The 22,918-nt window shown below is 52.7% G+C and overlaps 1 protein-coding gene across 1 annotated transcript; it reads left to right on the plus strand.

Annotated features, from left to right (window-relative positions):
• Window positions 1-202: 202 nt before the first annotated feature.
• Window positions 203-20,958, plus strand: BMF (Bcl2 modifying factor). The gene is given in 7 exon segments (XM_047863257.1): window positions 203-267; window positions 269-324; window positions 710-748; window positions 751-837; window positions 3,018-3,314; window positions 4,784-4,944; window positions 16,942-20,958. Coding segments are annotated over 7 exon segments (807 nt in total). The 3' UTR covers window positions 17,044-20,958.
• The last annotated feature ends 1,960 nt before the right edge of the window (window positions 20,959-22,918 follow it).

Below are 22,918 nucleotides of genomic sequence, written 5' to 3' on the forward strand. Positions count from 1 at the left end.
ATCTGCTCGGACTAGGCGCTCCAATTGCGTTTCTGATGGGAGCCGGAATTTCGCTCGGCCCCTTGCAATGTTTCCAAGGGAAGGTTCGTACATTCGTGACCGTCCCTGGCAGCCGCCCAGCCCGGGACTTGGGGCTCCACTCGCCATTGGCCAGCCGTCGGCATGACGCGCTGGAGGCGGGGCCTCATCAGCTGTTTGCGGGATGCCCCGAGCGGGCGTATTTTGGAAACAATACCGCGCGGTGCACAGTGGCCTCCTCCCGCGCCAGCCCGCCAGCTGCCGCTGCCGCCCCTGCCAGCGCCTCCCGCCACCCGCCGCGGCCCGGTGAGCGCGCCAGCGGCCGGGGACCGGGCGGAGTTGGATCGCACCTCCTCGGGGAAGTGGGGAGTGGAGTCGTGCTGCGCTTAGGGGCCCGGGAAGGGTTGGGCTGCGGGCGTGTGGGGTGACCATGAAGGACTGGAGTGCTGGGGTACGGGAACGGGGTACAGAACCCTCATCTAGTGCTCTGCTCCACGAGGGAACTTGAGGGTAGTAGCATTTAAGACCGCAAGCAGTTGGGTCCAGGTGGGTAGGGGAACCTGCGGCTCACTGCTGAGCAGACCTGGGCTCCCGCGAACGGCCCTGCCTCTGGATCTGACTTTGGGGTAGGACAGGGAGTTGTGGGGCGTCCTGCCTCCCTGCGGAGTCTGAAGGCTCCTCTCCTTAACAGCTGGGCTCTTTCCCTCCTTCCCAATTGAGTCTGGGCGCCAAGCCCCCGAGTGCTCGTCACGCTGGACCCTGGCGCGGAGCCCTGGCATCACGACTCGGAGGCTGAGACTCTCTCCTGGAGTCACCCAGGTCTGCTGTGTGTTGTGTGGGTGCGTGAGTGTGTATGCTTGTATGTGTGCGTTCCCAAATTTTAGCTCTTGTCGAAGTTCAGAGTGCGTGGCTACTGCCTTCTCCCGGGAGGAGGAGTCTTAAATTCAGCATCCCTGTTAGAGCCCTTAGGGGCTGGGATGGCTCCAGAGCGCTTTGGTTCCCCTTGCTAGGAATAAAGCCTTCCCAGGCAGTGCTCTCAGGAAGTGTGCTCCTCCTACCAGTTTGGACATCACCTTCTCAGCAAGGGGAGAAGAGGGTCTCTTTACCTTATCCCAGTTTACACTTGACCTTGCCCAGCTCCCCTCTGGAGGCTCCCACTTACAGAAGAGCCACCTGCAGTTCCTGTGGAGAATGGGTAGGGTCCCCAGGGCTTGCAGAGACACACCCTATGGCTGCATTTCCCCCACAGTCCAGTCCTGGCAAGGCTTGAACTTTGGGGCTTTGCTGGGAGGAGGAGGGGGAGGGGGAGGTGGCTGGCTTCAAAGGAAGAACCAAGACAATGACTCCTGCTTGTGATTAGCTTTGGAGGGCCCCTTCTTAGGCTGGGATTGCCAGCTTGTAGAGAGAAGGTTGAGGGCAGGAGGGGAGCCCCTGCCAGGTGACTGGCAAGACAGCGCTCTGTCCTTTCAGCCGGAAACTTTGTTTCCTGGTACTGATAAGCTGAAGATCTCCTACCCTTCTTTGGGAAACACTTTCCAAAGAACACCACATGCCTGTTTTGCCATCCGAGTGGGCGTCTCCTCACCAGGGAAGAGGACAAAGATAGGATCACACATTGCTCATGGACTGGCTGGGATGGAGGGAGTTGAAGCAAGCACCTCAGAGAGAGCTTGCATTTGGGAAAGCCAAGATTCTGAATTTAACTGAGATTCCTTTAAGTACTTTACCAAGCCACAGACCATTTGGCTTGTTCTTCAAAGGCAAGAGATGGAGAGACAAAATTCCCAGGGGATCTCTCAGTGAGTCTGGCAGTGACAAACAGTGTCCCTCTGTATCCTTAACCATTCAGGTAGTTGCTGCTTCGGGCTGCCCCAGGGGTCCTAACAGGTTCCTCCTGTGTGTGTAGGGGGCTGAGTTGGGAGCTAAAGATGCTGGGTGGCTCCAAACTCAGACTTCCAAGAGCCATCAGGTGGAGCAAGAGGAACTTCTTTATCACCAAGAAACTCATGCCAACAACCTGAGTAGTATACAGGCGGTGAGTGAGGTCACAGAAAGAGGGCTGAATTTCACTTCCTTCTGTGAGGAAGGTTATACCAATCTCACGTTCAGCGCTGACAGGAATGGTAGGCTGTGGGAAAAGAAGATTGAAGTCATGGAGACTCGTGAGTAGTCATGGAGGCTAGTGAGCTGGGGTGGGGGAGGCTGGCCACTTTGCCGGATGTTGGACCTACCATCTAGGCCAAGCTGTGGTGGGCAGACAGCTCCCCTTTGCTGTGAGGGCAGTGTCTAACTTGGGTCTTTCTGCCCTTTCTTCCAGGACACACTCTTACCACAGCGTGGAGCCTGTTTGTTGTGTTGAGCAAGCAGGGGGTGGAGACTAGAGGAGATGGGCAGCTGGGCGGGGCCTAGCAGGTTTGGAGGGAACCTGGCTGCCCTCGGATTGCTGGCTTTTGTTTTTGCTGCTGAGCCTGGAGCTCAGCTCAGACTGGGATGAGAGCTTGGTGGTTACTTCTCAGGGCAGTGAGTGAGTGAGTGAGTGAGTGTGTGTGTGTGTGTGTGTGTGTGTGGTGACCACTGTGTGTACAGCCAGTCACAGCACCCTCTGCCCTCCCACAGCCACTCGCAGGGCCTAGTCTTGTTGACATTTCCCCGGGTGTCCTGAGTACTTGCCGTGGTTGATCATGCCTCTGCTATTGCTCAGAGTCAATAGCAGTCAGACTTCATGACCAGAACCAGCCCGGGTCAGAAGAAAAGGCCAAGGGGGGAGTGGCTCTGGGAAGGCCCGGGGAGGAGGTGTGGAGCCTCCTTGAGCAGTGAGGCAGGCCACATTTGGGGAGGGTGTCATCCTCAGTGGTACTTTATCACCAGGTCGTTTGTCATCAGTATCGGGCCCCACTTCCCCCGGGTAGAAGGGAAAGGAGAAAGGAAAGGGGGAGTCTTTCAGGTTCGGCCTTCGGGCAGGGGACAGCACCCCAGATGCCTGCATTGCACCCCAGCAGGGGAGATGGAGCCGCCTCAGTGTGTGGAGGAGCTGGAGGATGATGTGTTCCAGCCAGAGGATGGGGAGCCGGGGACCCAGCCTGGGAGCTTGCTGTCTGCTAACCTGTTTGCCCAGAGCCAGCTGGACTGCCCCCTCAGCCATCTGCAGCTCTTCCCTCTCACCCACTGCTGTGGTCCTGGGCTTCGACCCACCAGCCAGGAAGACAAGGCCACCCAGACCCTCAGTCCGGCCTCCCCGAGTCAGGGTGTCATGCTGCCTTGTGGGGTGACCGAAGAACCCCAGCGACTCTTTTATGGTGAGTGCTCTTAGCCTCAGGACTCCTCCCATAGAGACTGGGGGAAAAGAGGGGACTTTCCCTCCCCAAACCTGCGCTTTGTTATTTCCTTCCCCAATTGAGCCGCAGGGGCTATTGATTCCTCGACTCTTGTCACCGTGCTTCTCTGCTTGTTCATGCTCTTCACCTGTGCTCCATGGGCACCAACAAAGGCAAATTGCTATGCCATTATTTCTGCCTTTTTGTCCCTTTGTGCAGGGATCCTTGGGTCCATGGTGTCTTCTTGGGTCGGAGAGAGGGTACCTGGGCCTCAGCTTTTACATCTTGTGGCCAGTTGCGTGGCCCAACCTTTTGTGTCCTGGTAGTGCTATGCCTTCTGCCAATTGGCCAACATTGCCCTGGAGAGGGTTACGGGATCTGTGACTCGCTGTTGACCCTGAAGGGAAAAACCCAGCCCTTTCTGGGAGGGAAGGTTTTTGAAGGCACAAGGTGTCACTTGGGACTTTCTGGGCTTTGGAAGGGGAACTGGAGAAAGAGGTTGGGCCTGCCTGGGCTCAGTGCCAGCAGAGGGGCTGTTTCCAAGGCTCGATCAGACAAGACCCCTTCATTTGTGGGCTTAAATGGTTTGTTTTATGAGTAACATGTCCCTCCTCTGGCAAAGGCACAGTGTTAGACACTCCGTCTTCTTTCTTCTTTTAGCACAAAGCTTATGGAGGGAGAAGAAGGGTTCAGAAGCTATCTTGCTATGTCTGATGGAGCATATTGAAGAGACGCTACAGTTATTCCTGGAGGGAGCTACCCCGTAGTTCTTTCGGGAGTCTGGGAAGATGGATAAGGCCGGCCGGCCGGCAGGGAAGAAGGAACAGAGGGAGGAGGCAGGCGGGCACCCCTAGCGGCAGCTCGATTGCCAGCATTTGGTTAGGGTGCAGCGCTGGTCTCGCTGGTCCCGAGGTCTTGCGGTCTGGCCTGGGGCTCCTCCAGAGAGGAACTTGGCTATCCAATGGGTTTGAGGAGTTTTCTCTCCCTAGCTTTAGTTCCATTGCCCAGGGCTCCAGGACCTGAGCCCAGCCAGAGGCAAAAGCGAAGGCACATTTTGGTTTTCTCTTTCTCTCCCTTGCTTTGCTCAACCTAGGAACTCTAGAGAACTGCCTCCAGTGCTTTTCCAGAGTAGAGCTTCAACCTGCTACTGCATGAAAAATAAATTGTGGTCAAGCGTAGCTTGGTAAATAAGGACAGAGGGCTGGCAAGTTCACCCACGCATATTACTTCTGCCCTGGCACTGCCTGTGACTAGAGAACTACAGGGAAGGCTAGGACCATTCTCTCCTGTTCTCTGAGTATCAGCTTTTCAATGCTTGGGTAACAGACAGGCAGGTTAGGCTATCCAAACTGGGTGGAGCACCCCGATAAAGTCTCAGCCAGGAGTGTTAGGCACGGGGTAGGTGGTACAGTCATGGAGAATGCTGAGATGTGGGCCCTCTGTCTTTGCAGGCAACGCTGGCTACCGGCTCCCTCTCCCTGCCAGTTTCCCTGCAGGCTTGCCCCTTGGTGAGCAGCCCCCTGAAGGGCATTGGCAGCATCGAGCAGAGGTACAGATTGCCCGAAAGCTTCAGTGCATTGCAGACCAGTTCCATCGGCTTCATATGCAGCAAGTAGGCATGGGGGCTTGGGGCGGGGGGAGAGTCTGCTGGGGCTGGGGGGCCAGGACCTGCCTCAGCAACTCTGTCTCTGCCAGGCCTCGAGGATATGGTCCCAGAGTTTTGGCCTTGGCTATTATGATCCCCATGAACTGGATGGGCCCAACTGGCCGAGCACTCTTGCCCTCATCTCTGAGCTCCACCTTGGTTACCTGCCCTCTGTCAGCTTGGGCTTCATAAAAGCGATTTGTCCCACGGTTTGTCAAGAGACACTACAATCTCTCCTAGGGCCTGGGGTGGCTTTCCTCAGCCTTGCTCAACACACTGTGTCTTCTTGAGGCCAGGTTGGGAGATTGTCCCTCACAGTCCCGAGGGGAAGATTTTCAGGGTGCTGCAGTGAAACTGGACAGTTGGGGGTGCCTGGCCGAGGTGCAGCGGGGAACTGGGTAACCAAGGCCGAGGGATGGGCCTGAGTGGGGGAAAGTGGTGGAACCGGTTGTAACCTGACACTTTCCAGCTGGGGAGGCTGCTCCTCATTGTCTCTGTCTGGGAACCGGGACCTGGGACTCTGGAGAGCGAACCTCGGAGAGGCTCTCCAGACTGGCGGCCGGGTGCTTGGCCGGCAGCCTGGCACCAGCCCCGCCAGGGCGGAGCATCGCGTGTCAGTTGAGCATGTGGCAGAGTCCATCAACAAAGGCGGCGGCTGGCAGGCTCGTGCTGGAGGAGCCCTCCGTGCCACGGGCTGGAGGCTGCCCTGCTCTGCAGCCGCTGTCTGGGCCGGCCCCCAGACACTTAACCCTTCCTCTCTGGGCTGGCTTTCTGGATGGCTGCCAAGGCAGGGACAGGAGCCCAAGCTGAATCTGTGCTAGTACAACCACCACTGAAGCAAAGGCACGCCACCTGGAAATGAACATGTTCCCTACCTCTGGGACTGTCCCAGCAGTGTGTGTGTGTGTGTGTGTGTGTGTGTGTGTGTGTGTGCGCGCACGTGTGTCTGGAAATCAAGAGAATAAATACCTCATCACTCTTGGGCAGACCCTGAGGTTAGATGGGTAACTTCAGGGGATCAGAGTAGGTTTGACTTACGGGCCAAACCACTGCCAGCACCAGGAGAAAGAGAAGTTGTCTTTTGGTCTCCTGGTCTCCTGAGAACAGACCGCCGGGGGTTAGATATGGTTAGTGCATTCTGCCAAAGAGTTCTGAGGGAAATCTAGGGCTAGACCTGGTCCTGGTCAGCTCTCCCAGTCCCTCAGTGATCTGGAAGAGAGAGTGGCCCTATGTTTAGATAATAAGGCAGCTTAGCCTCCTCCTTTGGCCCCACGCTCCAGTCCCCAGTCCCTCCGCTGATTGTTTTCTGGAAACTTGGCTTTGAGTCCTCCCTTCAGTCCACGTGTGGACTCACTCTGATTCTGGATTTCCGGCTCTTGGCCTTCTTCCTGCCCATTCACTCTAGCCTGGTTGTACAGGCCGATGGTTGAGACAAGCTCACAGCTTCCAGTCCCGGTACTGGAGCTGCTAGAGGACATGGGAGCTGGGGGTCTCCTGGACTCATCTACAGGAGTGTCTGGAAGGTAGCTTTCTTTATTCCCAGGAGACCTCATCTCTCTCAACAGTTGTTTCCCAGAATATTCCTCCCTCCATTGGTGAGTCCCCGTAGGCTTGGTGGCAGGCTGGGAGGATAGGACTAGAACATTGCCCAGGGCCCTTTCTTGCTAACTCAGTCCTGAAAGAGAGGAGACGGTCCTCATCCCAAGGTCTGACCCTGCTCTTTGCAGCTTGGCATCATTTCCCCCAGTCCAGGGCTGCCTCTCGGAGGGCAGCTTTCAGCTATCAGCCAGAGCCACCCCAGCCTGGGGAGGGGCAGAGCAGCAGAGCTGAAGGAGAACCATCTCTCCTGCTCTGCACCTCACCCAAAACTGGCTCCTGAGTTCCCTGTGCCCCTCCCCCTCCTGCCTGCTGTCTACTCCTACCTCACAGTGGCAGGAGGCTGGTCAGCTAAGCCTTTCCAGCCCAGAGCTGGTTTTCCCAAATTTTCCATTACAGAGAGAACCAATCTTTTTGTCTGTGGAATCCTCTTGCTTTTAACCCTGTCCTCCCCACTAACCCTGCTCACAGACCTTCTCCAGGAGCTCATCCTGCAGAAAGCGCTAGGATGCTAGCCACAGGCAGATGGAACACTGGCACGCAGAGGAACTTTTGGTAGCTGTTTTTTTTTTTCTTTTTTAAAGATTATTTATTTGGGGGGGGGGGCGCGCGAATGCGCCTACACAAGAGTGGGGGAGGGGCAGAGAGAGAGAATCCCAAGCAGGTACTGCACTGTCAGTGCAGAGCCCAACATGGGGTTCAGGGCTCTGGGGTCAAGATCATGACCTGAGCTGAAATCAAGAGTCAGACGCTTAACCCGCTGAGCCACCCAGGCAGGCGCCCCTTAGCAGCTAGTTTTAAGAAGTGAGTCATTTTCTGACCTTGATTATTACATAAACCAGTCTACTATTTCATATCTAGAAAGTGCTGTTGTGACTCTTACATTCTTTTATTTTCTTTCTCTATTCCCTTCCCTAATCTTTGCAGGCAAGGAAACTGAGTTACTAGGGTTTTTAAATTTAAGTCTCTAGGCTTTGAGTCCAAAGTCAGAAGGCCCAGATTTGAATACCAGCCCTGCCACCTGCTAGCCATCAGGAAGGCACTTGACCTTGCCAAGTGTAGCACCTCTTCTGTAAATTAGAGCTAATACCACAGAATTTTATTGTGAGGATTAAGTGAGAAAATACCAATGAAAGTTCCAGGGACACAGTAGGTACTCTTTAATGCTAGTTTCCTTTTGTCTGTCTATAAGCTTGATCATCTCTCACATTTGTTCTTGTCAGTTCTCAGTGCTTTTCCCACTGCTCCCATCAGGCTGATCCCTTAGCAGAGCTGCCTGCCCTGAGCTCCCCTCCACCTGCCCTGCACAGAGAAATTGGTGTCCATGCTGTTCAGTTGTAGGACTCAGCCTCATTTGTTTCTCCTCAAAGAATGGTCATTCCTCATCATTATAGGCTGAGTTTAGAAAGCCAAGAAACACAACTCAAGAGGCAGTAAGACGTTGAGTGGGCTTGGCCATTTCCTTTCTCCGTAGATCTGGAATGGTGTCCAAAGACCAGACCGTGGCCATTGGTCCCTGATTCCTGTAGGGAGTGTGAGCTCCCACTTTTTATCCCTGGTTACGGACCTCAGTTATTCTTTTTCTGTATCAGGGGAAGCCTTCTTCCTAGGAGATGTGGACCAGAGGGGGTGGGGGTGGGGTACGATGACCGGGTAGTGCGTTGTAGGATGGCATTATGGCAAATTGAGTGCCATGACCTCAGATTCAAATGGTTGCAAATTCCACCGGATGTCAGTTTTTGCTGGCCATAAGCCCTCCCAACATGCTTCCTAGGGAGCATACAGGATGGGCTTCTAGCCCCATTACCCAACTGATCAGTTCTGGGTGGCTCCAATAGATGGAAAGGCAAGGATTTGAAGGCAGAAGATCAGTGTCAGTGAGGTGCTTGCTGTCAGCTCTTTGGGTCTCCAAAGCAGCAAGACAGGTGGAGGCCAAGTGATTGGAAGCAAAAGCCTTTCCAAACCGGGTCACATGCCCCATCTTCCTTTGACTGGGCCAGGAATAGAACTTTCCTCTCTTTGTTGCTCTGTAGCAGGTGACTTCTTGTGGTCTGCTGACCATGGTCTGCCTTGACTCAGGCTCTGTGAAGGTGCCCTGGTGTTTTTGTGTCTGTCCAGCTTCAGCAGCAAAGAGGAGGTACAGGTTTGCTCCCTCACTGTGTTCATGGGCTGCTCTGGCCAGAAGGTGTGGGTTCTGGTTTCTTTTCATTCCACCTGCCATGGTCTCCTCCAGCATGGGCCTAAGAATGGATAGTAGCTGCTGCTGTCCTCTCTTGTCCCAGCAGTGCTATCTTGAAATTTATGGAGGGTATTTCTGGGCAGTGTTAAGAACCCAAGAATCCTCAAAACAAGTAGCTACTGTAAACCATTGAGTGAGTAAAGCTACAGGAGCATTGGAATTCTTTAAGTCGGAAATGGCTTTTTCACTTGGACCAAGAGTGGTTTCATTGAGAATAGTCAGATTTGCAAAGTCTTTGAATAGTAATTAGACTTTCTGGAAAATGCCATCTGAGGAAAATTTCAGCCACTCACTAAAAACTGTCTTTAGTTGTAATATCACAGAAAGGATCCTAGACTTAGAGGCAGACCTCAGTTCACATCCTACCTCTGTCACTTATGAGTTCTGTGTCCATGGGCAAATCACTTAACTTCTCTGAGCCTTCATTTCTGATACCCAGCAGAGCAGATGTGAAAGCCCATTGGAGATTGTAATACATATAACTATTAAGGCGTGGGCAGTTTAACACTTTGGGAAATGTGTCAAAAGATGATGTTAGGATTTTGCTTGGACCTGTCTTTATAGTTCTTAGGGAGCTCATTTGGAAGTTGTACCCAGAGTGGTGTTTACATCTGCCAACAGCCTGGATCCTTTGTTCAGGGTGCCCTTGAGTGCTTCCTGACCCTTTGGGATGCCCTCCTTGTTGCTGAGTGGTTTTGGGGGCTCAGGCTGTGGCTAATGAGGTTGTTCAGGCCCTAGATGTGGCAGCCCCGGGCAGGAGCCCCAGAGATTTGACCTTAAAGTGGGAAGGTCTCTGTGGAGCCAGCCTCTGTTCCAGCAGTGGGAGGTCTACCTAGGAGGGCGCCTGGGGAAGAGTGAGACTGGGGGAGGGGCCGTGGAGGGCCTCTGTGCGTGAGAGCCAGGCCGGGGCTTGGGGGCCCTGTGTTTGCTCTGTGGCTGGCTCTGTTTATATCGCTCACTATATTTAGCTTCTGAGTCATCAGCGTGGCTGACTAGAGGCCGAGTTCCCCACACAACTCTGCACCTGACTACTCTCTCTTCCAGGAGAAGGGCCTTGTAGTTCCGGATAGTTCACTCCCTCCCCACCAAAGCCAGGCCTTGGGAATGGGAGTTGGGTTTTTTTTTGTTTTTGCTTTTTTTTTGTTTTTTTTCCTTAGGGGTGAGGGAGGGGGTGATGGGAGAGGAGGGGTTGGGAGAGGTACTAGAAAAGGAGAATAAAGAAAAATCTTTGGTTTGCCTTTTGATCATGTCTGGCAACCAAGAGGGCATGCTCCCTGACCAGAACGAGAACAGTCAGTGTATGTGGTGGGGAGGAGGGTCCAGCTTTCTTCCATGCTTAGCTTGCCTTGTCCTGTCCAGGGAACCGGCCCCAGGCAGGACAAGAACGGCCAGCTACCAAGGCCCCAATTTGGGAGTCAGAGCCTTGGGGTTCCTCCTCCACAGCCTTGTAGATGTACAACAGATCTGCCACTCCTCAGTCCCCTCTCTCCCTCACTCTCGGCCAGAGCACACACCCCAGAGTTGCTTCGTGAGTTCTTTAGAAGTTGTTCAGTAGTTCCCATGGAGGAGTTCTCAGGCTGCGGGAAGCCAGGTGAGGGCCCCAATGGTTCCCGCCCCCAGAGGCTGTGGAGATGCAGCACAAGGCTCTGGGGATGTGGAGGGGCACATAGCCCGTCCCTCCTCTCCCGCCATTCCCCAGTGGCTGAAGCCAGTGGCCTTCAATTGCATTAGAGGAAGCCCTCCTGAGAACCGGCTGAGAACTGAGAACCGGCTGGCCCCAGGCTGCCGTTTCTTCCTTGAAGAAGGGATTGGTGTTGCCACGGTGGCAGTCAGTGGCTTCAACGTCCCAGTAGCACTGCTGGCTGTGCTGAGGAAGCTCTTGGTGAGGGGTATTTTTTTTCTTTTTCCGTTTTGCCACGTTGCTCGTTCCTCCCGCGTCTGGGTCAGAAGCTTTCCGGGGCAGTGGGCCCCTGGACCCAAGGGGCTGCCCTGTGGGTTTCAGAATCCTTTGCTCAGCTTGGCAGCCTGGAATTCTGGGCCCAGCTGCCTCTAGCTGCCTTGGCCCATCTCAGAGTGAAAAGTCAGGGATTTCCCCAGGACTTCCTAAGTCTGTTGAGAAGATAGTGCTCCCGGGGCGGGCGCTCTGAGCACAGGGTGTTGAGGGAAGTGCTCGGCAAGGTTAAGTGGGGGCCCGCGTTTTCCCTGTCCTCACTGTGGAGAGAGAGCTGCTCAGTGCAGCCACCAGGCCAAGGCCGTACATATACTTTTCTCGTTTGATCGCCACAGCAACCTCGTACTTCTAGAGCCCATTGTCCCCATTTTATAGGAAACTGAGGCTCCCAGAAGGGAGACAGCCTGCCCAAGTCACACTGTAAGTGGCTGCACTGGGAGCCATACAGCTCTGACTCATCCTAAAACCACGGTCTTCCCGCTACCTACCTCTGCTCTCAGCGGGAACCTCCTAGAAAACAAGAGCCTGAGGGACGCCCACTTGCTGCCCTGACCCGGCTCTGCCTCCTGTAAAACTTGGTTCTCTGCTCTTGTTTTCTTCCCTCAGATTGGAAAATAATTGAGGACAGTTTACATCTTGCTCATCTTTGCGTCCTTCGAAAGTCTTAGCTCGGTTGGGTGCTCGATAAAAGCTTGCTGAATTGAACAAAAATATCTTCTCGACTTCTCTCAAGTGGAATTTTCCTGAAGTGTCTCTTATCTCTGTGTTCCTGTTCTCAGTGGCAAGGTTCTTTCCCTCAGCTCCTGCCAGGGTGAGTTTAGAGTGTGACGGTAAAGGGAAGAGGTAGGAAAGCGTCACTTTGGAGAGTGCGTGTCTCCCTGTAAAACAGCGTATATGACACTCTGCATTTTAAAGAAACTGAGCGTGGTTTCTGAACATGATCTGAAGTTATCATTTCGGAGCAGTTTTGGCTTTATTTCTGTTTGATCTTCAGTTAGCTCTGCCTCTGAAAGGTCTATTTTTTCTGGTCCACAGCATCCTTACTAAATAGTTAATGATCTGGAAACAATGTCTTTAAGCATACTAGGGGAGCAGTTCAGTGGCGATTCTCTTTGAAAAGTTAGTACTGTTTTCATGATGCGAATAAACATACTGTAATCTTTTAGTGGAAAATGTAGCTCTGGAGTCAGAGGCCAGGGGTCCAAATAACCTCCCCTCCCAACGGACTATGCTTAGGGTAATGTTTCCGAGCCTTTGTTTCCCCATCTGTAAAGTGGGATTGATCACACCTGTCCTTCCTGCGTCCCCAGATCTTTGTGAAGAGCAAATGGAAAGATACGAAAGCACTCTAAGTATGAGATATTATAAACTGCCGTCAGTTCAGTAAATTGCCACTGTTCCTTTCAAGCGGGGCCACAGCACAGATTTGCTCTTTCCTCTGTTCTTTGGGGTGAAATTAGCTTTTTGCTAGAGCATCTGGAACACCGGTGACACACAAAGCCCCCAGAGGGTGTGAATTGGATCCAGAGGGAGAGAGGCAGAGGGAGATTGTTATCCGGGGGAGGGAACGCTCTTTGTGCTTAGGGCAGAGGCCACGTGGGATGAAACAGAGTTTGATTTGTGTAATCCAACCTTGTCAGACACCACAGCCAGCTCTTTTAAAAAAAAAAAAAAAAGAAGAAGAAGAAAAAAAGCCTTTTACTAGTTGGGCCTCTCCCCAGGCAAGAGGCTGATACTATCACATCAAGTACATCTTTAGACCTGGCCAGACATCAGTTGTTCCTGGCCTCAGACAAGTGGGTTATCTTGCGAGGCTGACTCTTCTGTAGTTGGTCCAGCGTGCACTTGTTGAGCACCTACTGTGTGTCCCTGCGAGTTCCCTGGTACACAGGATGCATGGCTGTGCAGTCACTTGCCGCACCTTGTGCACAGTGGGGGTAACTTGAACACTTGTCAGCTGATTGCCTTCCTCTGCCGGCCACAGCCAGAAAGCAAGCCGGGGTCAAAGAAGAACCCTAGGTCTCCACTGCCTGGCTGTGCTGTCTTAACTAGAGAAGATATTTTTATCCACTATATTGAGACCCTTTCCCTTGGACCATTCACCTCCATTTTTTCCCTCCATGCCTTGGTCTTACCCTCTGAACTCTGAATTTGAGGGCTTCTGGTGTAAGCTTAAATTCCCAGCAGTATCCCATCCCCTGTCCCTCAGCCCCCTCTCCCTGAGGGTACCCTGACTATGCATCCTGAGAACCCCCGCTTTTTTGCAGGTTCCCTGACTTAGAGGGGTGCGCAAGCTGAGTTTGGGAGAGTTGGGCCTTGCTCTGGGGTGGGGATGGGACGTTGCATTCATTGATCTCAGATTCTATGCTCTGTGCTATGCCAAGTGCCTGAGAGTCAGAGGCCAAGCATACTCCTTCTTGCTTCCCCCTTCCTTCTGCCCTCTCCTCCACACCTTCTCCTGGAAGGATCCGTGTTCTCTGGTGTCTTGGTGTCTTTGTATTCCTCATCCTGTTCAGTGAATGTCGATTTCCTTCCTCCTTACTATTTCTCTCCCTGGCCTCCCTTCGTGCCTTTTTTTTCTCCTTTTGTTTAATTTTTTTAAATATTGTATTTATTGTTGTTCCTCATAGCCAGGGGATTCTCTGATAGTCTTGGTATGAAGCAGCTTGGTCCATTTCAGAAAAGGGCCTTTTGGGGGCTGCCCTGTGACAAAAGAAGACCAAGCGGAATTTGTGTGGCATCTGCTTGTGCCCAGAGAAGGGACTTCTGAGGCTGTGCACCGGTTACTAGGCCCTGCTCTTGCTGGTCTCCAAGCCCACCCAGACCCTCCAACAGGCAGGCTTGACTCAGCTGAAGGTAATCGTGGATGACAAACTTCCCGTCACAGACCTTAGGGTCGGAAAGCACCTCAGTGGTTTCCAAATGCCTGTCTGTGGCCTGGCTGCCTCAGAACCACCTGGGAAGGATTTACCTCTGGCTTGGCCAAGTCATTATTCTGATGGGAAGAGATTGAAGGAGACCAAAAAAAAAAAAAAAAAAAAATACTAAGTCATGAAGTGTTTTCTTCTAGTCCATAGGATCACGAGTGATTTTATTTTCTCCTCTCTCATGTCTTGTATGTTCCAGTTTTTCTACAGTTAACATGTATTACTTTTATGACTAAAATATACAATAAATGTTACTTCTGATTTTAAAAATGTCAACCCAGGGAATTTGTTCAAAGTACAAATTCCTGGACCCCTTCCATAGAGATTCTGACTAGCTGGCCTGGGTGGAACCCTGGGACTCTGTATGTATAACAGCTCCTCAGTGGATTCTGTGACAGTCAGGTTTGGGAACCACTGGTCTCATAACTGTGCCTGCATTTCACTTATTAGGGAAGTGAGGACTCACAGACAGGCTGGTGGGAAATCCCAGCCTATAGCCAGGTCCTCTGATTCCTGGCCCAGGGACCATCCACCGCCCAGTGCCTTCCTTGCTGATTCATGTACCCTGAGGCCTGTCATAGGCAGAATCATGGGACCTGGGTCCTTTCTGAAGGTGGGCCTATGTGCCCTGCCTCCTGTATCTAGGCCTGCCTGTGTCACCCAGCAAGACCTCAGCCTTCTATTCTGACAGGGCTCTCTGGCCCACAGCTGTTTCTGGGTCTCCCAACACCCCCAAATGATGGGAGTGAGAATGCTGCACTGCCTCATCCCCAGATGCCTCAGGCCCCAGGAAGTTACCCAGGCAGCAGGTGACCTCCATTAGGGGAATTTGGGGGGAAACTGAGGCGTACATAAATGGGATTGGCCTAGGCCCCAAATCGTAGAATTGCAATCTCCCTTCCTTGGCCACTGAGCTCTTTTGATATGATTTAGAGAAGGGGAGGAGAGAGAGTCTGCTTTGGCATAAAGAAAGGTATATGCTGGCACTCAGAACCTAATGATAATGGGTAAGGACATTGCTCTAGGGCCAGGTAGTCTGGATTTAGTTCAGTCCCTGCCGCCGACTAGCCACGTGGCCAAGTTGCCTAACTCTTTCAATGTTCTCATCTGTAAAATGGGGATGAGAGTATATAGCAACCTCATAAGTTGTTGAGAAGGCCAAAGGAGTTTAATGTGTCTCCAAGTCCCCCGGGGATCTTGTCAAAAATGCGCGTTCTGATTCAGTAGGTCTGCATTTCTAGTAAGCTCCCAGATGATGCTGAGGCTGCTGGTCCATGGACCACACTTTGAGAAACAAGGACGTAAAACACTCAGAACACAGCCTGGTACATTCAGTGTTACTATTCTTGTCATGATCGTGGTTGTTATTGTTACTTGGCCTTTTCAAACAGGCACCTGAAGAGACTTGGAATTCCAGCAGACTGGCCTCTCTGGGGACCGGTGTTTTCCTGGATTTTCCTCCTGTTCCGCCAAATGACCTTTGCACCTGTCCTGGGCAGCAGCTGGGGGCGGGAAACAGGAGGAGGGGTGCTCTGCCCAGCTGCTGCAGGCAGGCCAGAGTCTTCAGGTTTTGCAGCTGAGTTCGTTTTCACGCTACTTTACTCTAACCAGATTTTGTTAAGCCGGGTGTGTTTCCTCTTTTTACTCATCTTTGTTTACAAAACACAAGGAAGCCATCATTCTCCTGCACAGTCTGCCAGGACTCCTCTGTGGCACACCCCGATTTCCCCTCCTGGCAGTAACTGCGACTCCAACTTTCTGGGTTGTTTTCCAGGCTTCCTTCCTTGGGGGAAAGGGGCATGCTGTTGCCCCAGACAGGGGGCGTCCTCTTCACCTACCTTAGCAGGGCCCTGAGGTCGGCCTCAGTTGACATCTCACCTCCCTTCCCTTTGTGGCCTAAGGTAGGGTGAACGGAACCCGTGCTGTCTGGAACCCACACGGGTCCCCGGGGGAAAGTCCCGGAGGCCAGGGCCGGCCGTGCCCATGAAGCTCTGAGGGGGCAGGAGACCTGGGCTCACTTTCCATTCTGCCACTGACTTACCCTATGCTCTTCATCTGAGAGGAGTTGCCTGGTAGGGGCCGGGGCAGTGATTAAAGACAGCCTAAGAAGCGCCCCGGCTCTGCTGACGCCTCACACGAACATGCTCGCTGCCACGGCCACTGAAGTAATCCAGGTCCAGCCTGTGCTGGCTTCCTCCTGCACACTAGGTTTTTATTCCCCTATCCACTGAGGACCCTGTGGAGAGGGCCCCCATCCAGCCCTCCTGCCTGGCAGACAAAGACAGCCTCTTCCAGCACCCCAGTCCCTTTGGGGCCTCCCCTGGCCCCCGGGGACATGGTACCTGTGTGGGTGGGGCACCAGCCGCAATCCTGAGAGCCACTGACCCCTGCCCTTTGCCCCCAGCTTCCCTGCCTGACAGTAGGACCTGGGATAACCCCCAGAGAGTAGTGTGCATTCTTTGTTTTTGTTTTGTTTTCAAGTATGTTCTTGCTTAACGTTTAATTGGCTCCAGTCAGTAGGAAAGCGCTCCAAGAGGGATTATTTATGGCTTACTGTCAAGAGCAGCTATAAAAAGGGCAGCACTGAGCTGGAGATGCTGGGAAGAGAGAGAGGGCAGGCACACAAGTGTGTGTGTGTGTGTGTGTGTGTGTGTGTGTGTGTGTGTGTATGTGTCCATGTGTGTGCGTGTTTGCACTGGATGAAATCAGATTTTTGCTGCCTCAGCAGTGTGGTTTAAATTGAAGATTAACCCTTTGACCTTCACAGTGTCAAATCACTTGCAGATGGAGACTCCCCCCCTTTTCCCCCTTGTTCTCTGTGTTACTTTGGAGGTGGGGGAGGGAGGGGGCACTTCTCTTTCTTTCTGAAGAAAGTTTGTTGTTCGTGCAGCTGAGGTTTGAGGGGCTCAGGAGCCAATCTGATTAAAAGCAGCACTTGGCTAAACTCTGGAAAATCCTGCAAGCAGGGGAAAAAGTTTAATCCTCTTGTGCACAGTGCATAAAGAGCCTGGTCTTTTCTTTTTAATGTTAAAACTGCAATTGTTTTTGGAGCACTCAACTATCTCCCCCTCCTCATCAGCCACTCCTCCCATTCCCTCCCCCCTCCCCCAGGGTTTGCTGTACTGATAGGATTAAAGTGCTGCCCTCAGACTTGTCGATCTGCACTTTTATTGGGAATGATAAGGAGTCATCAAGGCTACGGGCTACATTTAGGAATTATGTTGATTTTTTTTCCCCCCACCGCCTTCCAGCACCAGCAAAACCGCCGTCGAGTGTGGTGGCAGATTCTCCTCTTCCTACACAACCTGGCTTTGAATGCAGAAGAGAACAGGAATGGGGCAGGTCCCAGGTGAGGCTGGGCTGCCCTCCTCGCATGGGGCACCACAGGAAGGACATCAGCGAGGACTGAGCCCGCGTCTTGTGAAGTTTATTCGTTGCTGTTTTGTGTTTGCATTTAAAAAGTTTCTGTGTACATAAGACGTACCCAAGTGAGACCTCTTTCCCTGTTCAGGACCTCACCAGGAATGAGGGCCTTTGTCAAACACTGTTGAAGTAGAGGCTGATGTGTCTGTGATGTGGGAACCTCCCAAGGGCTCTGACAAGTCAAGTCTTCAGTGAGCCATTGAAGATGACCAGGTAGTGATGTTCTCAGCGAGTGGACTGTAGTTTTCCCATAGGAGCTTGGTTAAGAAATTAGGAGCCTGGATTAGACTCCTGGTTGCACCAAAACTATCAGCCTTCTACTGTGGACGTGGACGGGGCCAAGACCTGACAGTCACACTGCCTTCGATCCCCCAGGGCCTCAGCCAGGGGCTTTCCAGCTGAGCAACTTCACTAGGCCAGTCCGCCAGCCCCGTATCTGGGTTCTCCTTTGGCCCAGCCAGTGCCTGCCCCAAGGGCTCAGGGATTCTCGCCCAGCCCCTGTCATCTCCAGCAAGACCTCAGGGAGGGTTGGGTTTCTCCAAGGACCCCCTCACATATGCCGCAAAATGAACCAAACTTCTGGGTGGGCCTCAAGTCTTACTTGGTCTCGCCCAGAGGCCCCAGGATTGGTCCCGAGGTGCCAAACCTCTGCCACCTCTAGCTGCCTGGGACTGGCTGGGCGTCAACCACGGATGAGCCACATAGCCAATGAACATGCCACAGACAGCAGCTGGTGCCTTCGTCAGCTCTTCTTTCAAAAGAGCCAGCCAACACACCGCTTTCCTCCCCCAGGATCAGCACTCTAGAGCATGAAGGGGCAGGATTACGGTGGGGCTGGGAAATGCGGTGGCCATCCCACCTATAATAGGAGTCAGCCCTCGAGGAACCCAGACCCCCTGGTTTCCTTGGAAACAACATACCTCCTCCCGCTTATCCCCATTCCTTTTTCACACCTAGTGGGATACAGGCAGAAGCCAGCACAGTGGCTTTGTCAGCTGAAATGTGTCTTTTAGAGTAACCGACAATGATTAGAGTGTGGAAACGGCAGAGCTGGGTACACGTTTCCTGTCTTCCTTCAGCTTCCAGCTAGGCCGGGAGGGCGTGCTCTGGAGCTCCGTGGGATCACAGCTGCCTCCTCTCCCTGCTGTGGCACTAATGGAGAGAATTTAAAGCAGCCAGTCTAGCAGCTCTGATAGTAGATGCGGGGAATCTGAAAGACACGGGGAATCTGTTAACCAGACACCGCAGAAATTAAATTATAATTTTTGCATATGTACGACAAGATAACATTGGTGCTAATGTGAAGCAAGGCCCAAAGAAAAGGCAGAGAAGACCTCAGGGCTCCCCAGGGAAATTGGAAGAGCCCAAGTAGACTCTTAACTCTAAACAAGTCCAAGCTCCTCCAGTTCTACAGAGAGGAGGTCTTCAGTACTGTTGAAGGAAGCATTAATCTACTGGATGTACAGTTGGGCAGGTTGTTCACTGCACAAGGGCACCTGCAGAAGAAGAGAATAGATGCTAAAGTCCAGCTCATGCTCTGCCCGCCAGGCTACATGCCCTGGTGTCGGGCTATGTCTGCTCAGAGGAAGGGGTGCCTTTCTTAATTTGCACGAAGGTGCCATATGGGCTCACAGTGGCCCTGAGGCGAAGGACCTCAAACTGTGCATTAGCCTTTGTTTTGTTCTGCTTGGATGTTCTGAGGTATTACCTCTTCTTGGCTAGAATTCCATTCTCAGGGTGTGTGCCATGGTTTGTCTGCTAAGAAGATGGGTTCCTGCTCACAAGAAGGAGCCCAGGGAACAGGTGAAGACCGGCTCTGGGACACGCTGACCATTGTGAAATGCAGCCTTTCTTGCGTGTCTCCACGCCATTTTATGATGTGCATCGGACATGTGTCGTTTCCCCCCTCTCCTGGACCGAGACTATGACGGGCAGGGTGCTGATGTGTGCTCCAGTGGCACACATAAGAAAACCACGATTATTTCTGCCAGCCGCTTTGAACCCCTCCTAGTAGACTTCCCACCTAAGCTGAATGAGAGAGCAAAGAAATATTCTAGGTGCCGAGAGGCAAAGCCATCAGCTTCAGAGATCTTGCTGGCCCAGGCAGGATGTCCTGTGGCCTGCCCTGAGAACTGAGCCCAGAGTTTGACAAGCCCACCTGAACATTGAGCCTGGGGCCAGGTGGAGGGTGGTCTGACTAGCTGTCTCCATTTTATGTGACGCCAGGAACTAGCTCACTATCCTAAGCAAGCTGGGGCAAAATTTTAAACCCCTCCTTCCTCTTCCCCAAAAAACACCCAGGAGGTAAACAGCCCCAGGAAGGAGAGAGGTTCCTCCTGGCTGGCTGTTTTTAATTGGCCTAGTGATCTAGACTGGCCCCTTCCCCCTCGGCCTGCTGAGTTGGTCTGAACATTCCTCAAGTCCAGCCTCAGGAGACACATCCCTCCCTCTGGGCCCCCTTTCCCCATCCCCCCACCCCCGGGAGCATGGCTGTGTGTAGTTAGGGGGTGGAGAATCAGATTTGGAGGGAGGGAGACTCTGACCTGCCTCCTGACCTGTAACCAGCTGAAGACTTATGGAGTTGTTGTGGTTTGCAGAGGGTGAGGGGTGGGAGAGGGGCTGGAAATGTTCCTTTCATTATAGAAAAGCCCTGGAGGGAGGAAGCCTGATATTCAGGGTCAAAATAGCCCTTCTAATTCAAAACCCTAGAGTAGGGGTTTCTGGAAGCTGGTAGACAGAACTGGGAGAAAACCCCACCCAGGCCAGACATCTGACCCCTTCAGTGGGTTGGAGGACCTGACCTGGCCTCTCTGCCTTTGCCTGCTTCAAAGTTTGGGCTGCTGGAGAGCTGTCCCCATGGCCTTTTCCTGCTTAGTCCAAGGGAGCGAAAGATCACCTCCCAGTGACCTCTCCAAGCCCTGAGGGGTGTGGGTCTGTGTCCAGAACTTACGTGTCAAGCGTGCTCAGAGGGACCCAGCTGACTTGTCTCACTGCCCCCCGTGGCCCAGCCTCATACAAGGATGGCTCCAGCCGGGGCATGGCAGGTAGGGGGTTGTTTGGGATGGTCAGCCAGGGCCTCCACCGGGAGCTGGAGAGCCACTGTGCCTGTCCTGGTCAGCAAGGAGCACACTGAGAGCTGGCAAGCTTGTGTCGTTTGGTAGACTTGATGAAGAGGGGGTAAGGAGAGTGGAGAGCAGCAAAAACAGAAAGACTTCTGCCTTCATGGTTCAGCGGGGCTTCTGGGAATCAGTGTTCAGCCTGGGCTGCAAAAAGCTACAGGGCCCTCTGGGTGCTGAACCCTGGCTGGACTCGGTCCAGGAAGGGGTTAACTTATCAGCCTTCGAGGCTTGTGGGCACACTGTGGGCAGGGGGCACATCGGCTGGTGGGGACTTTGAGCTTTGAGGGAGTAACACAGAAAGCCGAGCTCTTCCATAGATGCACCAGCCTTGCAGGCACAGGTGCTGAGAACAGGCTCCGGGTCTCCCCGCGCCCCCGCTGCTTGCACAAGTGGCCAGCGCCTCTCCCTCCTCTGTGAGCGTTGCCCAGTGGGCTGCCCCATCCCTCGGTCCACAGGGGCTGCAGGGGGAGACCCAGTGAGAATGTAGCATTTTGCTCAGCCCAGGTTAGTTGTCCTGGGTTCTAGGCACTCTGCCTCTGAGAGAGAGACAGGGAAAGAGAGGGAGGGGAATGGGGATCCGTTGTTTTTTAACCTGTACAGAGTATTCGGCTTTATGTTCTTCACATGCGTATATGTGTGTGTGTGTGTGTGTGTGTGTGTGTGTGTGTGTGTGTGTATATTTTCCCCCATCAATTGGTACAATTTTTAATAAAACCATTTAAAGCAGAGCTGGTCTTTCTTTTTCAAGGTGTGGTAAAAATGCAAGGGGATCTGTCAGGGAATTAGACTCTTGTCCTGAGTTACCCCCAGTCTCCCTGCTTTTGTCAGGACTTCCTTGCGACTCTGCGAGTGGACAAGAGCCATGCTGACCTCACCATAAGCAGCACAGGGAAGGCCTCATGAGGTGGAAAAACCAGGGAGGGGTGGGGGGGGGAGGGGCGGAGTGAGGAAGCTTTGGATCCAGACCTGGCTTTGGATCTGGGTCCAGCCTTCTGCAGGATGAGGGAGGGGATAAGTGCGAAGGCACTCAGCGGTGGCAGGCAGCCTCGGTGACAGAAAATGCCCTGGCAGACCCTCTTCTCAGCTCTCCCCTCTGGTGTCAAGCTGGGCTTTGGTTTCCTTTTATCAGGGTAGCATCTCAGCAGTTATGCTAGTTGTAGGGGGGACTTCTGGCTTGCCTTTCTTTGGGGCTTAACAATGTGTCTGACTCCAAAGGGTAATTTAAGGCCCTTGACAGAATTCTGAAAATCCCCGGGGGCAGAACTACGTTTGGTCCTATCTGCAGAAAGCTGTGAGCCCAAGGTCACGCCTTATCTGCACACAGGGTCCCCATGATTTAGGAGACCTTCAGCTCTCTGAGGGCCAGCTTTGGACTCCAGTTAGTACTCTCATAGACCGTGGGAGCTTGAAGTCCCATCAGTTGTTTTGCTTTACCTCTTCATTTTATGGATGAGTAAACTGAGGCCCAGAAAGGGGATGTAAGTTTCGTTGTGGGCTTTTTAAGTAGCTGAGTCAGTTGGAGGGGGGCCTCCCCTATCCATCTAGGTTTCCATTTGGAAATTGCAGTGCCCTTGCCCAGATTTGCAGGGAAGCTAAAGCTTGTCTATTTTTAATGCCAAATAACTGCCTCTTATCCTGTAAAACATGGCACTTCTGACCGCTCTATATTTGGATGGAGAGGTTTATTTTTGCTGGAGTGTGGTAGAAGCGGGGCCTGGTGCCACATCCGGATGTTATTGTACATTTCACGTGCTGGGTTATAGTCGAGCCTGTTAAGCAGCTCCTATGGGGAACACAGGGAATTAGTAGGTGATTGGTGATGGTAATGTCTTTCAAGTCATCTGCTGCTACTTTGGGTAAGGCTGCCCTCAGTTGTCCAGGCCGGAAACCTGAGAGCTCACCCTTGTCCCCGCCTCTCCCTCCCTTTATCCCACCGATCCTCCAGAAGAAGTCCCAGGAGATGTTAAAGGCACAGGTGCCCAAGTTTGAACCCAGGCCCTGCTGCGTACCAGCTAAGTGGCATTGGGCAGGTCATAGTCTTTCTGTGCCTCAGTTTCCTCATCTGTAAAATGAGAATAGTACCGCATAAGGTTGTTGTGAGCACTAAACATGGGAATACATATAAGAGGCTTATGGAAGTGCTTGGTACATACTAAGTTTTCTATGAATGTTAGCTGTTAATATTGATAATATTATTCCTTTTATTATTATCTGTAGGCAGCTGATCAATAAGCTCTGAGCATTCTTGCTCAGAAAGGTCTCTGGCACCAATTTCCTTACTATCTCTGCCACATCGCCTTAATATATGTCTGTCTAGACAACTGCAGAGTTCCCTAACTAGTCTCTTTTCTGGTTGCATCCCTCCATCCTTCCATGCTCCCAAGGGATCTCCCTTCCTTCCTTCCTTCCTTCCTTCCTTCCTTCTTTTTAAATTCAAGTTAGTTAACATGCAGTGCAATATTGTTTTCAGAAGAATTCAGTGATTCATCACTTACATGCAACACTCAGTGCTCATCGCAGCAAGTACCCTCCTTAATACCCTTCACCCATTCAGCCCTTCCCCCACCCCCACCCTCTGTCAACTGTTAGTTTGTTCTGTTTTTAAGAGTCTCCTGTTGGCGGGGGGGGGGGGGGGGGGGGACCTGGGTGGCTCAGTCGGTTAAGCGGCCAAGCGGCCGGCCGCCTT

The sequence above is a fragment of the Prionailurus viverrinus genome, chromosome B3 (genome assembly GCF_022837055.1).
Source record: "Prionailurus viverrinus isolate Anna chromosome B3, UM_Priviv_1.0, whole genome shotgun sequence".
In the NCBI taxonomy this organism is placed as follows: domain Eukaryota; kingdom Metazoa; phylum Chordata; class Mammalia; order Carnivora; family Felidae; genus Prionailurus; species Prionailurus viverrinus.